Raw genomic sequence first — 23,706 nt, 5'->3', positions numbered from 1 at the left:
GCATTTTTTTCTTAATCACCTCTAAGCATAATATGTAAGTTTGATGATGAATGCCTAAATTCGGCTGTCAGGCTTCAAGTTAGCTTTTCAAATTCACTGATATGTAAATTGTCACATTTTGCAAATTAAAACACATTTATTTACTTCTGGGCAATCCATCAGCATGAAATGACAGGAAAAACTTCCACTTTCTATTCCGTAAGTAAAGCTTTCCCTCTCCATTCCACAGAAAAGCTGAAGAAAATAGTATAAAAATCTAATAGCCAATGGAGGTTGACAGCTAGAAAGGCTTTTCCTTCTGTTAGTAAAAAAATGAAGAAACTAGAAGTTCAGAGGGAAAACAGGAGCAAAAGCTGAATGATTACAAGGGAATATGAATTACTCACACCCTAATAAACATGGTTTTACTAACCCTAGCTTGGAAGGAGTTGAAGCAGGTATTTAGACATTAGAAAGCTAAAACAAACCCCAGGACCAGTAGTCCTAAGTGGGGATAAGAAAAGTTATGGCTACTGGGAATGCAACAGGTAAGTTGTCTTAGTTACGTGGATGAAAAAAGATTACCTAGAGATGTAAAACCTCAGGTCTGCAATATGTATAAAGCACAGGACCTCAATTCCTTAATTCTACTACCCACGAATTTGAACCAATTATGTATAGAAAATTCTGAAACAGTCATGCTTCAAGACAGGCAAATCTAAAACATTCCCCTCTTCCTAATGTATGCCTACAACTCAGAACATGCATAATTCCCATGAGACCATTGTTCCTGAGGATGACACTGCTTACAAGTGTAAATTACAAACTACTGGGTAAAAAAGGAAATTGAAATCAAAATGAGAAAACAGTTCAAGAATGAATAGTGAACAAACTAATTGATAAATATGTTGTTAAATCCTAGTAAGTATTCATTTAATGCAATAACAATAACAATGACTAATGAAAAGGAAATCATGTAGGTAAAGAATCTAGAAGTTAAAAGTCAAATGACAATATGTGAGAGATTAATAATTGAATTTCTCTATTAGATGACCTAAAATCCTTCTGTATTTTAGGAAAAGACTGGAAATATTAATTGAATTGAAGTATTTAAAAATTAATTATGGGGCGCCTGGGTGGCTCAGTGGATTAAGCCTCTGCCTTCGACCCAGGTCATGATCTCAAGGTCCTGGGATTGAGTCCCGTATCTGGCTCTCTCCTCAGCAGGGAGTCTACCTCTCCCTCTCTCACTCCTGCCTCTCTCCCTACTTGTGATCTCTCTCTCTCTGTCAAATAAAAAAAAAAAATTAATTAAAAAAATAAAAATTATGTTTAAGTGACATTAATATAACCATTCTGGGATTCACTCCTTTCTGCATTCCTCGACTTCAACAGCCTTTCCCACTAAATTTCCACCAGATAAAGATCATTCCAAAAAAAAGAACTGACCTGAAAACTATAGTGTAGATGTTATGTTAGTAAAGTACAGCAACAGTATCAAGTGACATTATTAAAACTTAAGTGAAAACTTATCCAGAAATATTTCCCTAGTACACATCAAGCCAAAAGGCTAGACCAGTAGATTAAAATCCCAAATTATACTACACCAACTGAAATGTACTTTTTCCTGTAATTAATGGTATCATTCCTCACTCAGTCTAGGCAGATAATGATCCTAGAAGAGATGAATTATGTCAACAGGTTTTTAGGATAAGACATATGAAAAAAGAAATGAGAGCAATTTTTTTTAACTTATTTAATTATTTGACAGAGAGAGAACAAGTAGTCAGCACAGCAGGCAGAGGGAGGGGGAGAAGCAGGCTCTCCACTAAGCAGCAAGCCTGAGATGGGGCTAGATCTGGGGCTAGATCTGGGGCTCAATCGCAAGACCCTGGGCTCATGACCTGAGCCCAGTGCAGCTGCTTAACTGACTGAGCCATCCAGGTGCCTCGAAATGAGAGCGGTTATAACAATAGTTATATGGATGTGTATGTGTGTGTATAGGTCAATGTATTTTATGTTTTTAAGTTTTTCTATTTGTCAGTGTGAGTGTGTGTGCACACACAAGTGCACACCCCTGGGCAAGGGAGAGGAGTGGAAATTAAAAGTAATCATTTATTCATTCATTCAGCAAATATTTATTGAGCATTTACCGTATGCCAAGAACTCTACTACATGCTGGCTATACAGTGCTGAGCAAGATAATCATAGCTTTTATTTTCTAAGATAACAGTATAAGACTTATGTCCAAGATGAGGAAAAAGTAACTGAGACTTGCTGTATTTGAGTACCATATGATAAGTCCCTGACATACAAAGGAGATGTTGTTGTTGTTGTTGTTGTTATTAAATGAAAATCAATTTTTTAGTTTGGTGATAGTAACTCATGACTTCAAAGTGTCATGATAAAGAGAAGACCATAATAGTAAAAGAGAGATAAAGGATAAGAAAGGGAGGCATTCTCATTGAAGAAGAAGCCTTCTTCTAGAATAAGACAAATTATATAACCATGTTGTGCAGCCTAGAAAATTTACTCTGTAGATTTGGAAGTGTTTTAGACTAGCAATGGACTTAGAAGAACATACAAGGAATAACACCAGCTCCCCATACAAGTAAATAAAGCCTTAAGTCAGAGAGAGAGGAGTGAAAACTCCTACTAAACATTTCATATCTGCAGAAAGACCCCAAACCCCAAAATTATAAGTGTGGGAAACTAAAGACTTACTGTTTTATTATACGGAAATATCAACCTTTCAGGAAATGGACAGAAATCTAATTAAAACTACTTTGTGATCCTGAGAGGCTATGGAAGATGTAGAATTATTGTTTCTTTATGATGTTTCTCTTCAGCAAAATTTTCTTAAGTGACCAGGATAAGGATTCATTCAGTTGTTCATGAATTTTGTACTAAATTTCTAGTTGCAAAATCTCCAAATACAGAAGTAAACTTCCCTAATTATGAGTTAGCTCTGTAACCATTTCACCAATCATTTATTCCTTCGTTTCCAAAAAATAAACTCCCAACATACATTAACAAACTGAAAGGAAGAAGACATTAATTTTTCTACACAAATAGTCATTAGTTACTAGACTGGCAAATACTAATGGGTTAATTTTGGTGTAGTACCTTACCAATTGTTACTGCTCAATTAATATCTAGCAATTTATTATTGATAGTTTGTTCATCTTATTTTAACACATACTTATTTTAAGAAATACATCCTAATTTACTTACCTGACTGTATCTGTTTGGCTGCTGCTTTCTGATCCGGATCTAAATGAGAGTGAAAGTAATGCTTCCAGGTTAATACTAAAAAAATTTGCCTCCATAGATAATAAATGAACGTTAGACTATTTTGTGACCTATGTTAACTCTTTTATACCTCTAATTACCACTAATGAGTAATTTTAAAAGACTACTAAGTTAGGCTATGCAAAGAAATAATCTTCTAATTTATACATGTACCAATCCATAAAGAATATAAATTTCAAATCTCCAATAGGGAAAGGAGCAAGAAAACAGCTTAGTTTTTCTCCTTACTACTTCTCAGCATAGAATATATGCTTGACTTTGAATGCCTGATTCTGGTCTGCAGGTTCCAATCAAATGCTTTAACAACAGATAAATTACAGGTCATGATTTAAAACGCTCACTGACTCCTGGACAATTATGCAGACTGGGCTGACAGGGCAGTTTCCCCCTTCTATTCCACACAAAGAAATAGTGAAAAAAAATAAGAATAAAACCCACAAAATTACTAATCAAAATTTAAGAGAAGAAAATGAAATTTCTGATGATAGTTTTAAAAAGAAAGAAATTAGAAACATGAAATGTAAATAGGAACTAAAGCTGAGTGACTCTGGAGAGCTATGTGAGTTAGTCATCCACATTAGCCTATAAGGAGTTGAGATCTCCTGGAAAGCTGGGATTGACTTCTTTCCCTAAAATTGGAAGCCATGAAAGGAGGATAGTAAAAGCTATTACCATTAATCTTTGAGATGCAGCAGGGAAATTGCTTCAGAAGAAGACATACAAATGGCTAACAGACACATGAAAAACTATTCATCATCATTAGCCATCAGGGAGATTCAAATCAAAACCACATTGAGATACCACCTTACACCAGTTAGAATGGCCAAAGTTAACAAGACAAGAAACAACAAGTGTTGGAGAGGATGTGGAGAAAGGGGAACCCACTTACACTGTTGGTGGGAATGTAAGTTGATATAGCCACTTTAGAAAACAGTGTGGAGATTCCTTAAGAAATTAAATATAGAGCTACCCTATGACCCTGCAATTGCCCTACTGGATATTTACCCCCAAAGATACAGATGCAGTGAAAAGAAGGGCCATATATACCCCAATATTCATAGCAGCAATGGCCACAATCGCCAAACTGTGGAAAAAGCTGAGATGTCCTTCAAAAGACAAATGGATAAAGAAGATATAGTCCATATATACAATGGAATATTATACCTCCATCAGAAAGGATGAATACCCAACTTTTGTATCAGCATGGATGGGACTGGAGGAGATTATGCTGAGTGAAATAAGCCAAGCAGAGAGAGTCAATTATCACATGGTTTCACTTACTTGTGGAGCATAAGGAATAATGGAGGACATTAGGAGAAGGAAAGGAGAAGTGAGTTGGGGGAAATCAGAGGAGGAGACAAACCATGAGATACTGTGGACTCTGAGAAACAAACTGAAGGTTTTGGAGGGAAGGGTGGTGGGGGGATGGGTGAGCCTGGTGGTGGGTATTAAGGAGGGCACATATTGCCTGGAGCACTGGGTGTGGTGCATAAACAATGAATCTTGGAACACTGAAAAATTAAAATAAAATTAATTTTTAAAAAAAGAAGTGTAGATAGAAAAGGATCACCTAGAGACATAGAAACTCTTAAGTGCTTAAAATGGTTTAGGGATGTGGATATAAAAAATATCACATAGAAAAACAGGAACCTCAAGCCTTACCAACTTTAGGTTAGGATACCAGTCCATACTTCCTATGAATTCTAGATCTCCAGGTGTAACAAGTGTAAAAATGTATGACTTAGGAGTGTAACATATGAAATAATCTCCACAAGGAAGATTTTATAAAGCAGGACACATAGAAATCTCATGAGATAATCATTGTTGCTTAGGCAACCTTAAAATCAAGAAGAAAGCCACTAAGAGTTAATGTCCACAGCTAGAGAAAAGTAAAGAATTCATATATGAAAAATTATAGGTAACAAACAAACTTTAAAAAAAGAATGTTTAGGAGTTCCATAGAGATCAATAAAGGAGAAGAATTCATTAAATAAAAAATTAAAGAACTAGGAAAAAAAATTGCTGATTTTTAAACTGTTTAGGGAAATCACCCAGAACACTTGATAAACAGAAATGTAATAGAATATAAAAAGACAAGTTAAGAAACATGAAGCAATTCAGACAGAGAGGATTTATTATGAAGGAGGTTCAATATTTGAAAAGAAAACATCTAGGACTTTTCTAAAATGAAGAAAGTTGTGAGTCTTCTCACTGAAAGAAAATACTGAGTCCAGTTCACAAGTTAAAAAGAAAAATCTCTACCAGAATATATTATAATGAAATAATAACACTAGGGACAAGAAAAAAACACAGAAGCTTTGTTAGGCAGAATTCTAGAGATTGCTTCCTAAGATCTCCATTCTTTGGTTATCCAAACATTCTTCCGAGTACTTAAAAGTTTTGCAAGTGTAATTATAGCTCCAAATCAATTGACTTTAAAATACAAAGATTATTTTTGTGGGTCTGACACAATCAGGTGAGCCTTCAAAAGTAGAGTTAGTCTCCTGCTGGCAGAGAAGGAAGGAAGAGGAAGTCAAAGCCTAAGGAAGAGCTGAATGCCCTATTTTCTTTGAAAATGAAGGGAGAAACAATGCAGGCAGCCTCTGAGAGTAGACAGGGGCCCCCAACAGACAGCCAGTAAGGAAACAGATAGTTCAGACCCATAGTTGTAAGAAATTTGTTTCTGTTTACAGAGCTAGGAACACAGCCTGGCCTTTAGGCCTTCTGGTCAGGCTTGTGACAACCCAGCCAAATCTGCCTGATTCCTTTTTTTTTCTTTTTCTTTTTTTTTTTTTTTTTTAAGATTTTATCTATTTATTGAGAGAGAGAAAGGGAGAGCACCTGCATGCATGTACAAGTACAGGGAAGACCAGAGGGAGAGAGACTCTCAAGTAGACTCCCTGCTGAATGCAGAGCCCAACCCAGGACTTGATCTCACAACCGTGAGATCATGACCTGAGCTGAAATCAAGAGTCCCATGTGTAAGGACCTATTTAGAAACTGTCCCTGCTCCCCTTCTCCCAGGGGATTTACTTGGAGACAAGTCCCGGAAACCAGCTTCAGGTAACAAAGCCCAGATACAAGGGTGGGTCAGGCCAGGTGGAGACATCCGATCAGTGGGGGGATGCATACTGTCTCCCTGGTTACCAAGGAGTATGGGCCCCGCCCTTTGGGTGCCAATCCCAATCAAGATGTTCAAATGGGCTGGTTCAAATGTCTACTAGGGTAAATTGTAACTCAATTGGTCACCTAGCATCACTGTGGAGTTTCCTGTGTGTGTTACGATCTCATTGGCCACCTGTGAGTGGCCAGGCCCAACCGCATGGCCTTTGCCCTTAAAAGCTAGACTGTGAAACAGAGAAGGGTCGCCCTCTCTTGTAAGAGGTGAGGGCCTGGACGTTCGGTTAGATTCTTGATGCTTGGCGCGAAATAAAGCTTGACCTTCGCTTTGTATCAGTCTCGCTCCTTTAATCATGGACCCATTATTGGGGCATAACACCATGCTTTATTGACTGAGTCACCCATGTACCCCATCCACCTGGATTTCTAACTTACAACATCTTTGACAGAATAAGTGAATATTGTTTTATGTCACTAAGTGTGTGGTAATATTAACATATTACGGCGAAATACAAAGAAGAATACAAAAGAAATACAAAGAAATACAAAGCCTACTTCATATAAAATCCTATTAACCACTAAGGAATAAATGAATAAACACACTGACAGATGTTTATCATCATCATCATTATCATCAGTAAGGCCAGGCTACACTGACATACCTTCAAACAGCTGAGGCAAACTGATCTCAATTAGAAGTCCACACTATATAGACACATTCAAGAGTGAAAATAAAGACAATTTCAGGTGGATAAGAAAAACAGCTTAATACACAGAGACTCACTGATGGAAATTCTAAGAGTTGTACTTCCCCAAATGGGAGAGTGAACATAAAAAGATGGAGCAAAATTCAAAAGGGAATAGTGAACAAATAAAGTGGTAAATATGTAGTGAAATCCTGGTATGTTTTGACTAAATACAACAATGACAATGACAATGATAATGATGACTTGTTTGCAGCAGGTTAAAATTCAGGAGTAATTAAATACCAAATAATAATAATATGGAACAGTTGGGAAAAATGTATAGGGATAAATGGGCGAACATCAATATGTGGTTAGAAATTGTAAGTGTTGACATGCCTGGTCAAGATGGCGGAGAAGTAGCAGGCTGAGACTACTTCGGGTAGCGGGAGATCAGCTAAATAGCTTATCTAAAGATTGCAAACACCTACAAATCCAACAGGAGACTGGAGAGAGGAAGAACAGCAATTCTAGAAACAGAAAATCAACCACTATCTGAAAGGTAGGACTGGCGGAGAAGTGAATCCAAAGCGACGGGAAGATAGACCGCGGGGGGAGGGGCCGGCTCCCGGCGAGCGGCGGAGCAACGGAGCAAAATCAGGACTTTTGAAAGTCTGTTCCGCTGAGGGACATCGCTCCAGAGGCTTAGCTGGGGTGAAGCCCAGGCGGGGTCAGCGCGGCCTCAAGTCCCGCAGGGTCGCAGAAGGATCAGGGGTGTCTGAGTGTCGCAGAGCTTACCGGTATTAGAACAGGGAGGCCGGCTACAGAGACAGAGCCGAGGAGTGACTCTCAGCTCGGGGTTGCCTTGAACCGGTCCCAGGCTCGGTCAGCTTGGAGCGCGGCCGGAGGCCAGGGTGGCGGGAGTCATTGGGCGCTGTTCTCTGAGGGCGCACTGAGGAGTGGGGCCCTGGGCTCTCGGCTCCTCCGGGCCGGAGACCGGGAAGCCGCCATCTTCACTCCCATCCTCCAGAACTCTACGGAAAGCGCTCAGGGAACAAAAGCTCCCGAAAGCAAACTCGAGCGGATTACTCAGCACGGCCCCGGGTAAGGGTGGTGCAAATCCTCCTGGGGCAAAGACTCTTGAGAATCACTACAACAGGCCCCTCCCCCAGAAGATCAACCGGAAACCCAGCCAGGACCAAGTTCACCTACCAAGGAGTGCAGTTTCAATACCAAGGAGAGCGGTGGAATTCCAGAGGAGAAGAAAGCAAAGCACTGAACTCATGGCTTTCTCCCCATGATTTTTTAGCCTTGCAGTTAATTTTTTTTTCTTTTTCAATTTTTTTTTCTTTTTCTCTTCTTCTGCTAAATTTTTTTAACTTTTACCGTTTTCTTTTTTAACGTTTTTTAAATAGTTTATCTAATATATATATTTTTTTTTTCCTCATTTTATATTTTTTCTTTATCGGCTTTCTTTTTTTTAATAGTTTCTTTTTCTTTTTTTTTTTTTCTTTCCGAACCCCTTTTTATCCCCTTTCTCCCCCCTCACGATTTGGGATCTCTTCTGATTTGGCTAAAGCATATTGTCCTGGGGTTGTTGCCACCCTTTTAGTATTTTACTTGCTCCTTCATAAACTCTTATCTGGACAAAATGACAAGGCGGAAAATTTCACAAAAAAAAAAAACAAGAAGCAGTACCAAAGGCTAGGGACCTAATCAATACAGACATTGGTAATATGTCAGATCTAGAGTTCAGAATGACGATTCTCAAGGTTCTAGCCGGGCTTGAAAAAGGCATGGAAGATATTAAAGCAACCCTCTCGGGAGATATAAAAGCCCTTTCTGGAGAAATAAAAGAACTAAAATCTAACCAACTTGAAATCAAAAAAGCTATTAATGAGGTGCAATCAAAAATGGAGGCTCTCACTGCTAGGATAAATGAGGCAGAAGAAAGAATTAGCGATATAGAAGACCAAATGACAGAGAATAAAGAAGCTGAGCAAAAGAGGGACAAACAGCTACTGGACCACGAGGGGAGAATTCGAGAGATAAGTGACACCATAAGACGAAACAACATTAGAATAATTGGGATTCCAAAAGAAGAAGAAAGAGAGAGGGGAGCAGAAGGTATGTTGGAGAGAATTATTGGAGAGAATTTCCCTAATATGCCAAAGGGAACAAGCATCAAAATCGAGGAGGTGCAAAGAACCCCCCTCAAAATCAATAAGAATAGGTCCACACCCCGTCACCTAATAGTAAAATTTACAAGTCTTAGTGACAAAGACAAAATCCTGAAAGCAGCCCAGGAAAAGAAATCTGTAACATACAATGGTAAAAATATTAGATTGGCAGCAGACTTATCCATAGAGACCTGGCAGGCCAGAAAGAGCTGGCATGATATATTCAGAGCACTAAATGAGAAAAACATGCAGCCAAGAATACTATATCCAGCTAGGCTAACATTGAAAATAGAAGGAGAGATTAAAAGCTTCCAGGACAAACAAAAACAGAAAGAATTTGCAAACACCAAACCAGCTGTACAGGAAATATTGAAAGGGGTCCTCTAAGCAAAGAGAGACCCTAAAACTAGTAGATCAGAAAGGAACAGAGACAATATACAATAACAGTCACCTTACAGGCAATACAATGGCACTAAATTCATATCTCTCAATACTTACCCTGAATGTTAATGGGCTAAATGCCCGAATCAAAAGACACAGAGTATCAGAATGGATAAAAAAACAAAACCCATCTATATGTTGCCTACAAGAAACTCATCTTAAACCCGAAGACACCTCCAGGTTTAAAGTGAGGGGGTGGAAAAGAACTTACCATGCTAATGGACATCAGAAGAAAGCAGGAGTGGCAATCCTTTTATCAGATCAATTAGATTGTAAGCCAAAGACTATAATAAGAGATGAGGAAGGACACTATATCATACTCAAAGGAACTGTCCAACAAGAAGATCTAACAATTTTAAATATCTATGCCCCTAACGTGGGAGCAGCCAACTATATAAACCAATTAATAACAAAATCAAAGAAACACATCGACAAGAATACAACAATAGTAGGGGATTTTAACACTCCCCTCACTGAAATGGACAGATCACCCAAGCAAAAGATCAACAAGGAAATAAAGGCCTTCAATGACACACTGGACCAGATGGACATCACAGATATATTCAGAACATTTCATCCCAAAGCAACAGAATACACATTCTTCTCTAGTGCACATGGAACATTCTCCAGAATAGATCACATTCTTGGTCCTAAATCAAGTCTCAACCGGTATCAAAAGATTGGGATCATTCCCTGCATATTTTCAGACCACAATGCTCTAAAGCTAGAACTCAATCACAAGAGGAAATTTGGAAAGAACCCAAATACATGGAGACTAAACAGCATCCTTCTAAAGAATGAATGGGTCAACCAGGAAATTAAAGAAGAATTGAAAAAATTTATGGAAACAAATGATAATGAAAACACAACGGTTCAGAATCTGTGGGACACAACAAAGGCAGTCCTGAGAGGAAAATATATAGCAGTACAAGCCTTTCTCAAGAAACAAGAAAGGTCTCAGGTACACAACCTAACCCTACACCTAAAGGAGCTGGAGAAAGAACAAGAAAGAAACCCTAAACCCAGCAGGAGAAGAGAAATCATAAAGATCAGAGAAGAAATCAATGAAATGGAAACCAAAAAAACCATAGAACAAATCAACGAAACTAGGAGCTGGTTCTTTGAAAGAATTAATAAGATCGATAAACCCCTGGCCAGACTTATCAAAAAGAAAAGAGAAAGGACCCAAATAAATAAAATCATGAATGAAAGAGGAGTATCACAACGAACACCAAAGAAATACAGACAATTATAAGAACATACTATGAGCAACTCTACGCCAACAAATTTGACAATCTGGAAGAAATGGATGCATTCCTAGAGACATATAAACTACCACAACTGAACCAGAAAGAAAGAGAAAGCCTGAACAGACCCATAACCAGTAAGGAGATTGAAACAGTCATCAAAAATCTCCAAACAAACAAAAGTCCAGGGCCAGACAGCTTCCCGGGGGAATTCTACCAAACATTTAAAGAAGAACTAATTCCTATTCTCCTGAAACTGTTCCAAAAAATAGAAATAGAAGGAAAACTTCCAAACTCATTTTATGAGGCCAGCATCACCTTGATCCCAAAACCAGACAAGGATCTCAACAAAAAATAGAAAAACAGACCAATATCCTTGATGAACACAGATGCAAAAATTCTCGCCAAAATACTAGCCAATAGGATTCAACAGTACATTAAAAGGATTATTCACCACGACCAAGTGGGATTTATTCCAGGGCTGCAAGGTTGGTTCAACATCCGCAAATCAATCAATGTGATGCAACACATTAAAAAAAGAAAGAACAAGAACCATATGATACTCTCCATAGATGCTGAAAAAGCATTTGACAAAGTACAGCATCCCTTCCTGATCAAAACTCTTCAAAGTGTAGGGATAGACGGCACATACCTCAATATTATCAAAGCCATCTATGAAAAACCCACTGCAAATATCATTCTCAATGGAGAAAAACTGAAACTTTTCCGCTAAGGTCAGGAACACGGCAGGGATGTCCGTTATCACCACTGCTATTCAACATAGTACTAGAAGTCCTAGCCTCAGCAATCAGACAACAAAAGGAAATTAAAGGCATCCAAATCGGCAAAGAAGAAGTCAAACTATCACTCTTCGCAGATGATATGATACTCTATGTGGAAAACCCAAAAGACTCCACTCCAAAACTGCTAGAACTTGTACAGGAATTCAGTAAAGTGTCAGGATATAAAATCAATGCACAGAAATCAGTTGCATTTCTCTACACCAACAACAAGACAGAAGAAAGAGAAATTAAGGAGTCCATCCCATTTACAATTGCACCCAAAACTATAAGATACCTAGGAATAAACCTAACCAAAGAGACTAAGAATCTATACTCAGAAAACTATAAAGTACTCATGAAAGAAATTGAGGAAGACACAAAGAAATGGAAAAATGTTCCATGCTCCTGGATTGGAAGAATAAATACTGTGAAAATGTCTATGCTACCTAAAACAATCTACACATTTAATGCAATTCCTATCAAAGTACCATCCATTTTTTTCAAAGAAATGGAACAAATAATCCTAAAATTTATATGGAACCAGAAAAGACCTCGAATAGCCAAAGGAATATTGAAAAAGAAAGCCAAAGTTGGTGGCATCACAATTCCGGACTTCAAGCTCTATTACGAAGCTGTCATCATCAAGACAGCATGGTACTGGCACAAAACCAGACACATAGATCAATGGAACAGAATAGAGAGCCCAGAAATAGACCCTCAACTCTATGGTCAACTCATCTTCGACAAAGCAGGAAAGAATGTCCAATGGAAAAAAGACAGCCTCTTCAATAAATGGTGTTGGGAAAATTGTACAGCCACATGCAGAAAAATGAAATTGGATCATTTCCTTACACCACACATGAAAATAGACTCAAAATGGATGAAGGATCTCAATGTGAGAAAGGAATCCATCAAAATCCTTGAGGAGAACACAGGCAGCAACCTCTTTGACCTCAGCCACAGCAACATCTTCCTAGGAACATCACCAAAGGCAAGGGAAGCAAGGGCAAAAATGAACTTTTGGGATTTCATCAAGATCAAAAGCTTTTGCACAGCAAAGGAAACAGTTAACAAAACCAAAAGACAACTGACAGAATGGGAGAAGATATTTGCAAATGACATATCAGATAAAGGGCTAGTGTCCAAAATCTATAAAGAACTTAGCAAACTCAACACCCAAAGAACAAATAATCCAATCAAGAAATGGGCAGAGGACATGAACAGACATTTCTGCAAAGAAGACATCCAGATGGACAACAGACACATGAAAAAGTGCTCCATATCACTCGGCATCAGGGAAATACAAATCAAAACCACAATGAGATATCACCTCACACCAGTCAGAATGGCTAAAATTAACAAGTCAGGAAATGACAGATGCTGGCGAGGATGCGGAGAAAGGGCAACCCTCCTACACTGTTGGTGGGAATGCAAGCTGGTGCAACCACTCTGGAAAACAGCATGGAGGTTCCTCAAAATGTTGAAAATAGAACTACCCTATGACCCAGCAATTGCACTGCTGGGTATTTACCCTAAAGATACAAACGTAGTGATCCGAAGGGGCACGTGCATCCGAATGTTTATAGCAGCAACGTCTACAATAGCCAAACTATGGAAAGAACCTAGATGTCCATCTACAGACGAATGGATAAAGAAGATGTGGTATATATACACAATGGAATACTATGCAGCCATCAAAAGAAATGAAATCTTGCCATTTGCGACGACGTGGATGGAACTAGAGGGTATCATGCTTCGCGAAATAAGTCAATTGGAGAAAGACAACTATCATATGATCTCCCTGATATGAGGGAGAGGAGATGCAACATGGGGGTTTGAGGGGGTAGGAGAAGAGTAAATGAAACAAGATGGGATTGGGAGGGAGACAAACCATAAGTGACTCTTAATCTCACAAAACAAACTGAGGGTTGATGGGGGGAGGGGGTTGGGAGAGGGGGGTGGGGTTATGGATATTGGGGAGGCTATGTGCTATGGTGAGTGCTGTGAAGTGTGTAAACCTGGCGATTCGCAGACCTGTACCCCTGGGGATAAAAATATATGTTTATAAAGCTTTAAAAAAAAAAAAAAAGAAAGGATGAATACCCAAGTTTTGTAGCAACATGGACGGGACTGGAAGAGATTATGCTGAGTGAAATAAGTCAAGCAGAGAGAGTCAATTATATATGTTTTCACTTATTTATGGAGCATAACAAATAGCATGGAGGACAACGGGAGATGGAGAGGAGAAGGGAGTTGAGGGAAATTGGAAGGGGAGGTGAACCATGAGAGACTATGGACTCTGAAAAACGATCTGAGAATTTTGAAGGGGTGGGGGGTGGGAGGTTGGGGGCACCAGGTGGTGGGTATTGTAGAGGGCACGGATTGCATGGAGCACTGGGTGTGGTGCAAAAATAATGAATACTGTTATGCTGAAAAAATTAAAAAATTAAAAATTAAAAAAATAGAAATTGTAAGTGTTCATTATATCTGAAATTGTAAAATTAACATTGAATTTTAATTAAATAACAATAAAATAATTCAATCATTAAAGAATATCACTTAAAGACTATAACTAGAACACATAATGACTAAATTAATCGAAACAAAGAAAAAACAATGAAAGTACAATTGATGTAATAGACTACAAGATAGTGGAAAAATAATATATTGACCAAGTATGATAAATAGAACAAAAAGTAAATAAAATGGTAGAATTTAGTCTAAATATATCAGGAAACATATAAGTATATAACCATATTAAATTCAACTATTGAGAAACTCTGGAGATTATACATTTTTAAATTCCATTGGCAGGTTGTTTTTAAGAAACTAACAAAAGTTTGAAAGTAAAAGAACTGAAAAGTTGCATTATGTAAATCTAACAAATAGAATGTTCATATAGCAATTATAAAACAATAAGGACTGAATTCATGGTTAAGAAACAATAATAGGGACAAAATACTAACAGCACAGTTAGGTTAATATAATTATTTCTTCCCAATCCACAATTACTATAGATTTTACCTGAGCATTGTCACATACAATCTGTGAAATGCCAGCTATTTGCTTATTTATTTACCCAAGCAAACATGAATATAACCCAAGTTGGGCCATTTCTAGGCAATATATAGCCTTTTCCTTTATTAATTATATACATCCTATTTCTTAGTAGAGTTGGCTATTTTCATCCTTGTTTCCTGAGTAGACTTCCAATAAACATTAAGTGAATAAAAGACTACTAAAAATTAATTGCTATAAATTAGTAGTCTGCTTCTCAGTGCATTACTTTACCACTTGTATCTGTTCAATTGATATCTAAAAATTATGAATTATTAATTCATTCTTAATTTATAACATGTGTTTTATGATAGTTTCTAATTTACTTACCTGCTAGCAAATGTGTGAGTGCTGCCTTCTGAGCTGGATATTAAAAAAATGAAAAATAGTACCTTATGTTAGTTCTAAAAATGTCTTGCCAACTACATGAATAAAAAGGTCATTTTATAAGCAGTGTTACCTCTTTTACAAGACTAGTTACCAATAAAGAAAATAATGTTGAAGATCACTGAACAAAGGTAGAAATAAATAATGTTCTTATTTCCCCATATACCTCATCCACAAAGAGTGTAAATTTCAAATCCTACAGTGAGGAGGCACAGATTTGCTTTTTCCTTATCTCTTCTGAACACAGAATACAGAATACAGATATCAAAAAGGCACAGATTTGCTTTTTCCTTATCTCTTCTGAGCACAGAATACAGATTTGACTCTGAGTCCCTGATTCTGAACCGCATACCCCAACTTTTAACCCTTTTTCATTGATCTTGAAAAAAAAATGTTACATTTTATGAATTTAAAAAACCCATACTGGCTTCTAGACAATTGGCAGAGTGAGTGGGCAGTGCAGTTTCCCCTCTTTACATTCCTCATAACACAGAGAAGTGCTGAAAACAGTAACACAAACACTGAATACATAACTGGGGTTAACAATAAGACTTCTCCTGGTGCTAGTAAAAATGAAGAAACTGAGAACTGAAATGGTAAACAGGAGCTAAAACTGAATAACTGCCAGGGCACCTAAATCAGTAATAACACCTTTCAAGCTAGAGATTTAATAGCTCTTCCTCAGAAGGAGTTGAGGTTCCAGGCCTTTGCATGTGGGGAAACTGAGTTCCTTAATTAAACCTGGGAGCCATGACGAGCCATATCACCCTTGAAACATGGATAATAAAAATTCTGACCTGTGGCCTTTGAAATGCAACAGGATAATGAGGATATGTAGATGGGGGGAAATGCATCACTGAGAGAAGTAGGAATCCCAAGCCTCCAAAAAGTGTAATTTTAGGATTCTAGTTCATACTCCTACAAATTCTTGAACATCATGCATAGCAATTATTTTTAAATATTTTTGATTGATGAAGAAAGCAAAAATGAAACAATCCACATGTATTTATATTCAACACAGAACATGCAGAATTCTCAAAGGAAAATCATACACACTGAAGATAAAAGAGTCTATGATTACAAACCACTAGGAGTTAATGTCAACACCCACAGCAAAATAATGAATTCACACACCAAAAAACCAAAAATGATTAATAAAAGTTTATATAAGAATATTTTAAATCTCCATAGAGCTCTTTGCAAGAACAGAATCCACAAATCTTAACAGAATAGTGATGGCAGAACTAGTGTGATGAAAGAAAAATCTAACACAATATAAGATTTAGGTAAACATGAATGCGGTTACAAACCATAAAGGCATACTTCCAATTCTGACCAAAATGGAGTAACAGACACAATTTACCCTCCTGCCTAACACAACTGAAAATGCAGACAAAATTTATGAAACAGTGATTTTCAGACATTGAATAGTAGATAACACAGGATAGCGATTTCTGTAAGAGGGAAATAAAAGAGCTGAGACACTTATGATTGACCCTTCTTATTGCCTGGTGAGAGCTTCCAGGCTATCACACAGCCAGAAGGACCAAGGAAAAACCCAGAAATCTCCTTAAGTTGAGCTAATAGAACTGGGGTTCTAGCAAGGACAAAGCATTAGAATTCACAGAGAAAATACCAGGGAAGGAAAGAGCTGCCTAGAGAGAGCTCCTGTGATATGTGGAGGGTCCTTCTTGAGTCTTCTGCAAAGTACTGATCACTGAATGCAAGTGAGGAAACTACTTAAGCCAGAGAAAAATTATTTGAAATTGAGCAATCTTTTGTGCTTACATGGGGACAAGAATACCTTGTGTTCCCACCACCTGACTTTTAAAATACCATGTTTTGAAGAATTGGGTAGAGTTTACTCAAAAGGGTATCGCCTCAGTAGTGGTGACTATTGTGATCCCACTTAGCAAGGCATTAAAAACAATAGTGTTAGAACAACTGGATATTCTTATGCAGAAAACAACAACTCTATCCATACATTTTAACCTATACAAAACTTAATTCAAATTAGATATAGGTCTAAATGCAAAACCTAAAACTATAAAGACATTGAGAAGAAAGCATAGGAGAAAATTTGTATGAATTTTGGTTAGGCAAATATTTCCTAGATAGAAAACTAAAATCATGATCAATAAAAGAAGAAATTCACACAATGGATTTCACAAAAATTTAAAATTTTTGCTCTTTGAAAGAATAAAAAGAGAAGCCTTGGACTATTCCTAGTGTACCTACTTGCAAATCATATATAAGACTTATACCCAGAGTACGTAAAGAACACCCAGAGTGCAATACTAACAACCCATTTTTAAAACAACCACAAGATCTGAACAACTCAGTAATAAAAAGACAAGTCAGTTAAAAAATAGGACCTTTCAGCTGGAACTATCATCTTCCAGCAATTTGTCAAAAAGACCAATACAAATGGAAAGAAGAATGGCACTAGCTATACATTCTTTAGGCCTTTTAGAAAACATGAAGTTGTTCCGTTAGCCACATACATGTGAATCTACAATTAAGATATTATTAACATCAAGGAAATGGCCACTGTTCAAAAAGGAACGTCCAACAAATGTTACCACGGCAAAACTGAGAGTCTACAATGTTACACATCCCACTCAAATTAAGGGCAAGATTCACGCCAAGAGAATTAATGTTCATAATGAGTTATCAGGCACTCTAAAAACTGAGATCGTTTCCTAAAATGTGTGAAGGAAAATGATCAGGAAAAGAAGGAAACCAAAAAGAATGGTACTTGGGTTTAGCTGGAGCACCAGTCTGTTCCACCTAGAGAATCACTTTGTGAGATTCAAATTGAAACTGCTGGAACCCATTTCCTATGAAATCATGGCATAACAGGTACAAAAATAAATGAGTAAAAGACCTCTGAACTAATTAATTAATTTTAAAATGGGCAAAAAATTTGAACACATATTTCTCCAAAGAAGAGGTACAGATGACAAATAACCACATGAAACAAAGAAGTATCATTAGTCATTAGAGAAACGCAAATTAAAAACAATGAGATGCTACTGCACACTATCGGAATTGCTAAAATTTTAAAAATAAACATATTACCATACCAAACATTGGTGAGAATGTGGACGAACTAGAATTCTCATGTACTAGTGGCTGGGATATAAGATGGTACAACTGTTTTGAGAAACAGTTCAGCTTTTTCTTTAGAAGTCAAATATACCTACCATATTATCTTACCATTCATTCTTAGGTATCAACCTAGGAAAAAGAAAGCACATATTCACAGAGACTTGCATATAAATGTTCATAGTGGCTTTATTCATAACAGCTAAAATATGGACACAACCAATACATCCATCAACAGATGAACAGATGAACAAATTATGCTATATTTGTACAACTGAATACCTATCAGCAATAAAAAAAGTAACTGATATACATAAGAGCATGGATGAATTGCAAAATAATTATGATGAGTGAAATAAACCAGACAAAAATAAAGAGCGCATATTATATAACTCTATTTATATAGAATTCTAGAAAATGCAAACTGAGCTGTAGTGACAAAGCAGATCAGCAGTACTGTGGGGATAAAGGAGATGCCAGAGAAAGGAGTAGGGATTACCAAGGAACACAAGGAAGCTTTTGGGCATGATAGGTATCTTCATAATCTTGACTGTCATGATGGTTTCATGAGTTTCATGAGACTACTTTTCAAATTATCAAAACATACCAGATTATGTACTTAAAGAATATGCACTTAAAGAATATGCAATTTCCAGTATGTCAATTGTACCTCAATGAAACTGTATGTTATTTTTAAAAAAAGAACAAACTATCACATAACAACATGGATAAATCTCAAATGTGGGAAAGAAGGCAGACTCAAAAGACTACACACTGTATTCCAGTATACAAAATTCTGCAATAGACAAAACTACAGCAAAGAAGACAGATCTGTCAGCACCGGGAGCTGGAGGTGGGGTTAGAGGGAATCTGGGGAGCAATGGGATTGTTCTTTATTTTATGATAGTCACAGTATATGTATATATTTGTTAAACTCATAGAAATTACACACACTAAAAATATTAATTTTACTATATGTAAATTATAGCTCAGTTTTTAAAAGCCTGATTTGATGAGCACTATTATATGCAACTAATGAATCATTGAACACTGTATGAAAAACTAATGATGTACTATATGTTGGCTAATTGAATTTAAATTTAAGAAAAAAGTCTCACTGTAGTGTCAAAAGAAAGAAAAAAAAGGAGAAGCAAGAGGAAAAGGTCACTACCACCATGGATTGAAAAATCCAGAATTGAAAATCCTAAAATAAAGGAATTGCAGAAAGATAAAAGAGCTAGAATGGTAAGTGGAAATCATTGAATAGATAATTAGAATTTTCTAGAATTAAAGAAAAACTTTATAATTAAAGATTATGTTGAGTTCAGTGCCAGATAAATAAAAATGAACTCATCAGAACAGGTAATAATTTAGTAACAAGACTTTGGATAAAAGAATACTTGGAAAGCTAACTTAAAGAAGAAACATAGTTTAGCATAATTCATAAAAACAAATTAATTAAACTGGCAGCAGTCATCTCATCGCCAACAGTAAATGACAGAATTCAATGGAATGTCACAAAAAGACTTAGAGACATAATTGTTCACATAAAATGCTATACCCATATAGTGAGAATGAAATAAAGCCCACCCCAGGCATATTAAGTCAAGCAGATTATTACACATGGACTGTCACTGTAGTAACTACTAAGACAATGCTTCCTAAGAATAAAGTTGAACCCAGAATGAAAAAAGCAGGATTCTAAAAGAATTGTGATAATTATGGTACCAAAAATCATGTGATTAAATTTCTTAATATTATATACACACATATACTCAAAAATGAGCACAAAAAAAGACTGCATGTAAATGCTGATGAATATGAATAAGGTCTGTAGTTTAATTATTAATATTGTACCAATACCAATTTCCTACCTGTGAAAATGTACTATTTTTTTAAAGGATTTTCTCTCTTTTTTTTTTAAGATTTTTATTTATTTATTTGACAGAGATCACAAGTAGGCTGAGAGGCAGGCAGAGAGGGATGGTGGGGAAGCAGGCTCCCTGCTGAGCAGAAAGCCTGATGTGGGGCTTGATTCCAGGACCCTGGGATCATGACCTGAGCTGAAGCCAGAGGTTTTAACGCACTGAGTCACCCAGGCACCCCAATGCACTATGTTAATGTAAAATGTTACCATTGGCAAAACCCAAATGAAAGGGATAAGGAAAATCTGTGCTATTTTTGCAATTTTTTATATTTCTTAAACTATTTCAAAACAAAAGTTTAAAAGAAAGGAATAATAAGCAAAGACCTAGGAAATATAATAAGTAATCCTAGAAAGTACTAACTAAATATAACAATAACAAAACAACACTAACTTATTTGGGGCCAAGTGAAAAGCCAAATTACAAACAAATACATGAAGAGAGGCTAGTGTTAGTAAGATCCTGGTGTAATTCAGATGACCATATAAAATGATTAAATTTAGACACTGTATAACATTAACTATAAACACTAAAATTTAAAGAAAATCATTTGAAAATAAAAACAACATAAAAATATGCAAAGTAAAAGAAGATAAAGAACAGAAAAAAACACAATTAAAAAATGGATTTAGGGTTCCTGGGTGGCTTAGTCGTCGGCTCGGGTCATGATCCCAGGAACCTGGGATCAAGGCCCACATCAGGCTCCCTGCTCTGCGGGAGGCCTGCTTCTCCCTCTCCCACTCCCACTCCCTCTCCCACTTCCTCTGCTTGTATTCCTTCTCTCACCGTCTGTCAAATAAATAAAATCTTTAAAAAAAAGAAAGAAAATGGATTTGAGGAAAAGGAAAAAAAATGTTAAAAGATAGCAAATAAGAAAAAATAAAATGGCAATTTTCAGTCTAAATATATGCCATTATATACTAAGCATATATGCATAACAAACTCCACTAATGTATTCCATATAAGGCTGTTTATATGAAAACAACTAAAGACAAAGAAAGATTGAGAATAAAGGATGAAAAAAGATATACTAGGTAAGTCTAAATTTCAAAGAGCAAGTTGATATAGTAATTTAAAACAGTGTGAATAGAATTTAAGATAAAATTAATGATAAAAAGATAACATGTCAAGAAAGCGTAACTAAATTGAGCATTAATGAATTGTCATTCCCTCAGAAAAATAAAGCTGAAGTTTCAAAAATCAAAGGGGAAAGCCATGAAATTGAAATACGGAAAAACTTTAGTTTGCTTCTCACAGAAAATAAATTAATGAGCAGATGGGGATGAAATCCCAATACATATAAAATGATTTGAAACAACATAATTAAAAAGTTTGTTTTGAAACATCTTGGAACACTGAAATAAAAAAACAAATGTTGCAATAATTAAAGTATACCCACAAGAATACATTTTTACAAAAATTGACTTCCCTTCTGGTTCCAACATTTAAGAATAAATCGTAGAAACATGTCTCTCCCAATAAGGTGATAAAATTAGAAAATAATTTTTTCAGCAACAAAAATAAATTATCTAATTGGAAACTAAAGACTATAATTTACCCATAATTCAAATAAGAAATCATACTAGAAGTTTCTAATTTTTTGAACTGAATGTCAACTATATATTAAAAACTGAAGAGTATACATGAAATGATATATAAAAGGGAAAGTTTTAGCTTAAAAGCACATGTTGGAAATAAGAAAGACTGAAAATTAATTTTAGAAAGAGCTTTAGACTCAAGAAAGCTAGAATTAAAACAGAGCAAAAGTAAAGAGAACAGAAAGGAGGAAAAGAGCAAAATTTAACATCCTTAAATAAATAAACAAACACTAAGGAAATATAAAGACATCAACAAACCCCAAAGTTATATTTTTCAAATTACCAATAAAACCTCTGAGAAGACTGCTCATGAAAAAGGGAAAAAAGAAAACACACAAACAAAATTAAAAGAGGAACTGTATCTATAAAGAATGTGTAAATACGTAAAATTATATACAATTCCAAAATAAAATAAATAAACTTTAATTCCAGATATGGCACTCTGATACAGCCATATGTGGCAAAAATATGTAATACATACTAACTTTCAGTGTAGAAGTTGTTCTCTGCAGAGAGGGAGATAATAACAGAAAGATACTACAGCTGTAAATGTAATGGTTTATTTCATAAAAGAAACAAGAAAAATATTAATATTTGTTTATTTCTACTGGTGGGCAAATGAATATTCATCACTTTGTTCTCTTTGTGTTTAAACTATTTTTTTAAAAAATTAAAATATGCTCGGGGTGCCTAGGCATCTCAGTCAATTAAGCATCTGACTCTCAGTTTGGCTCAGGTTGTGACCTCAGGGTCATAACATCAAGCCCCCGTCAGGCTCCATGCTCAGTACAGAACCCGCTTCAGACTCTCTTTCCCTCTGCCCCTCACCGCTGCACACTCCTCTTTCTCAAAACAAATAAATCTTAAAAAAAAAAAAAAAAAATTCTCTCTCTCCCTTTCCCTCTGCCCCTTTCCCCTCCTTGTGCACACTCTCTGAAAAAAAAAAAAAAAAACTTAAACATGCTAAAGTCTAAAGTATAAGTTTGCCTTCTGAACACTTTACCCAGAGAATACGCTTACAGTCATTTCTTCAATAAGGCCACAAATATTTTCATCCGTGATAAGGTATAGAAATCTAGATTTTTAAAAGACTTTATTCATTTATTTGACACAGGGGAAGAGAGATCACAAGTAGGCAGAGAGGCAGGCAGAGAGGGGGGGAAGCAGGCTCCCTGCTGAGCAGAGAGCCCGATGTGAGGCTTAATCCCAGGGCCCTGAGATCATGACCTGAGCCGAAGGCAGAGACTTAACCCACTGAGAAGCCCAGGCACCCCCAAATCTGCATTGCTAATAAATATTTCTAGTGGTTCTCCTGCAAGTGACATAGATCACAATTTGAGAACTTCTAAAGTATTAGAAAGCAATAGATAGGACACATTTAAATTCTTTCTCTCTCAATTTCTAAGGCAATAACTTTAGCAAATTATTTAAATTATACTCCCAAATTTTGCATCTTTAAAATGGGGATATTCAAAACTACCTCACAAAATTAAATGAGATATTTATATAGTACTCAAAATCACTGTAAAATGTATGGTTGCTGTTCATGATACTGCCTTATACATGACTAGAGTCAAACGGTACTAAAGTTTTGGAACACAAATTCAATTTACTCGCTACTTAGGGACTCCTCTTCTTTGGCAAACCACTTTTTTGAACTATTCCATGAAACAGCTATTATGGTTGCTATGATGATAACAGGTAAAGCAATGTAGAAACCTAGAAGCCACCGGTTCTTTTCAGCCTTTCTAAGAGCTCTTCCCATGGTTAAACCTAAAAATAGAAATATATTAAAAATCAGAATAAACTGAAGCCATCTACTTTACTTTCAAGTTGCAGCAAACCAATTACAATGTTCTTAATTTTTGTTGTTATTCAAAGAACATA

At 36.3% G+C, this 23,706-nt stretch overlaps 1 protein-coding gene across 1 annotated transcript in view; it reads right to left on the bottom strand.

Moving 5' to 3' along the window:
- ADAM32 (ADAM metallopeptidase domain 32) overlaps positions 1 to 23,706 on the bottom strand; it is a 184,102-nt gene that overhangs the window by 3,488 nt on the left and 156,908 nt on the right. Inside the window, 3 exon segments of the mRNA XM_047717148.1 lie at positions 3,214 to 3,252; positions 15,132 to 15,164; positions 23,433 to 23,592. Of these exon segments, the coding sequence (XP_047573104.1) occupies positions 3,214 to 3,252; positions 15,132 to 15,164; positions 23,433 to 23,592 (232 nt within the window).

This window comes from Lutra lutra, chromosome 2 (genome assembly GCF_902655055.1).
Source record: "Lutra lutra chromosome 2, mLutLut1.2, whole genome shotgun sequence".
NCBI classification, from domain to species: domain Eukaryota; kingdom Metazoa; phylum Chordata; class Mammalia; order Carnivora; family Mustelidae; genus Lutra; species Lutra lutra.
The sequence above is the reverse complement of the archived record's forward strand: the minus strand, read 5'-3'. Positions and strand labels throughout refer to the sequence as shown.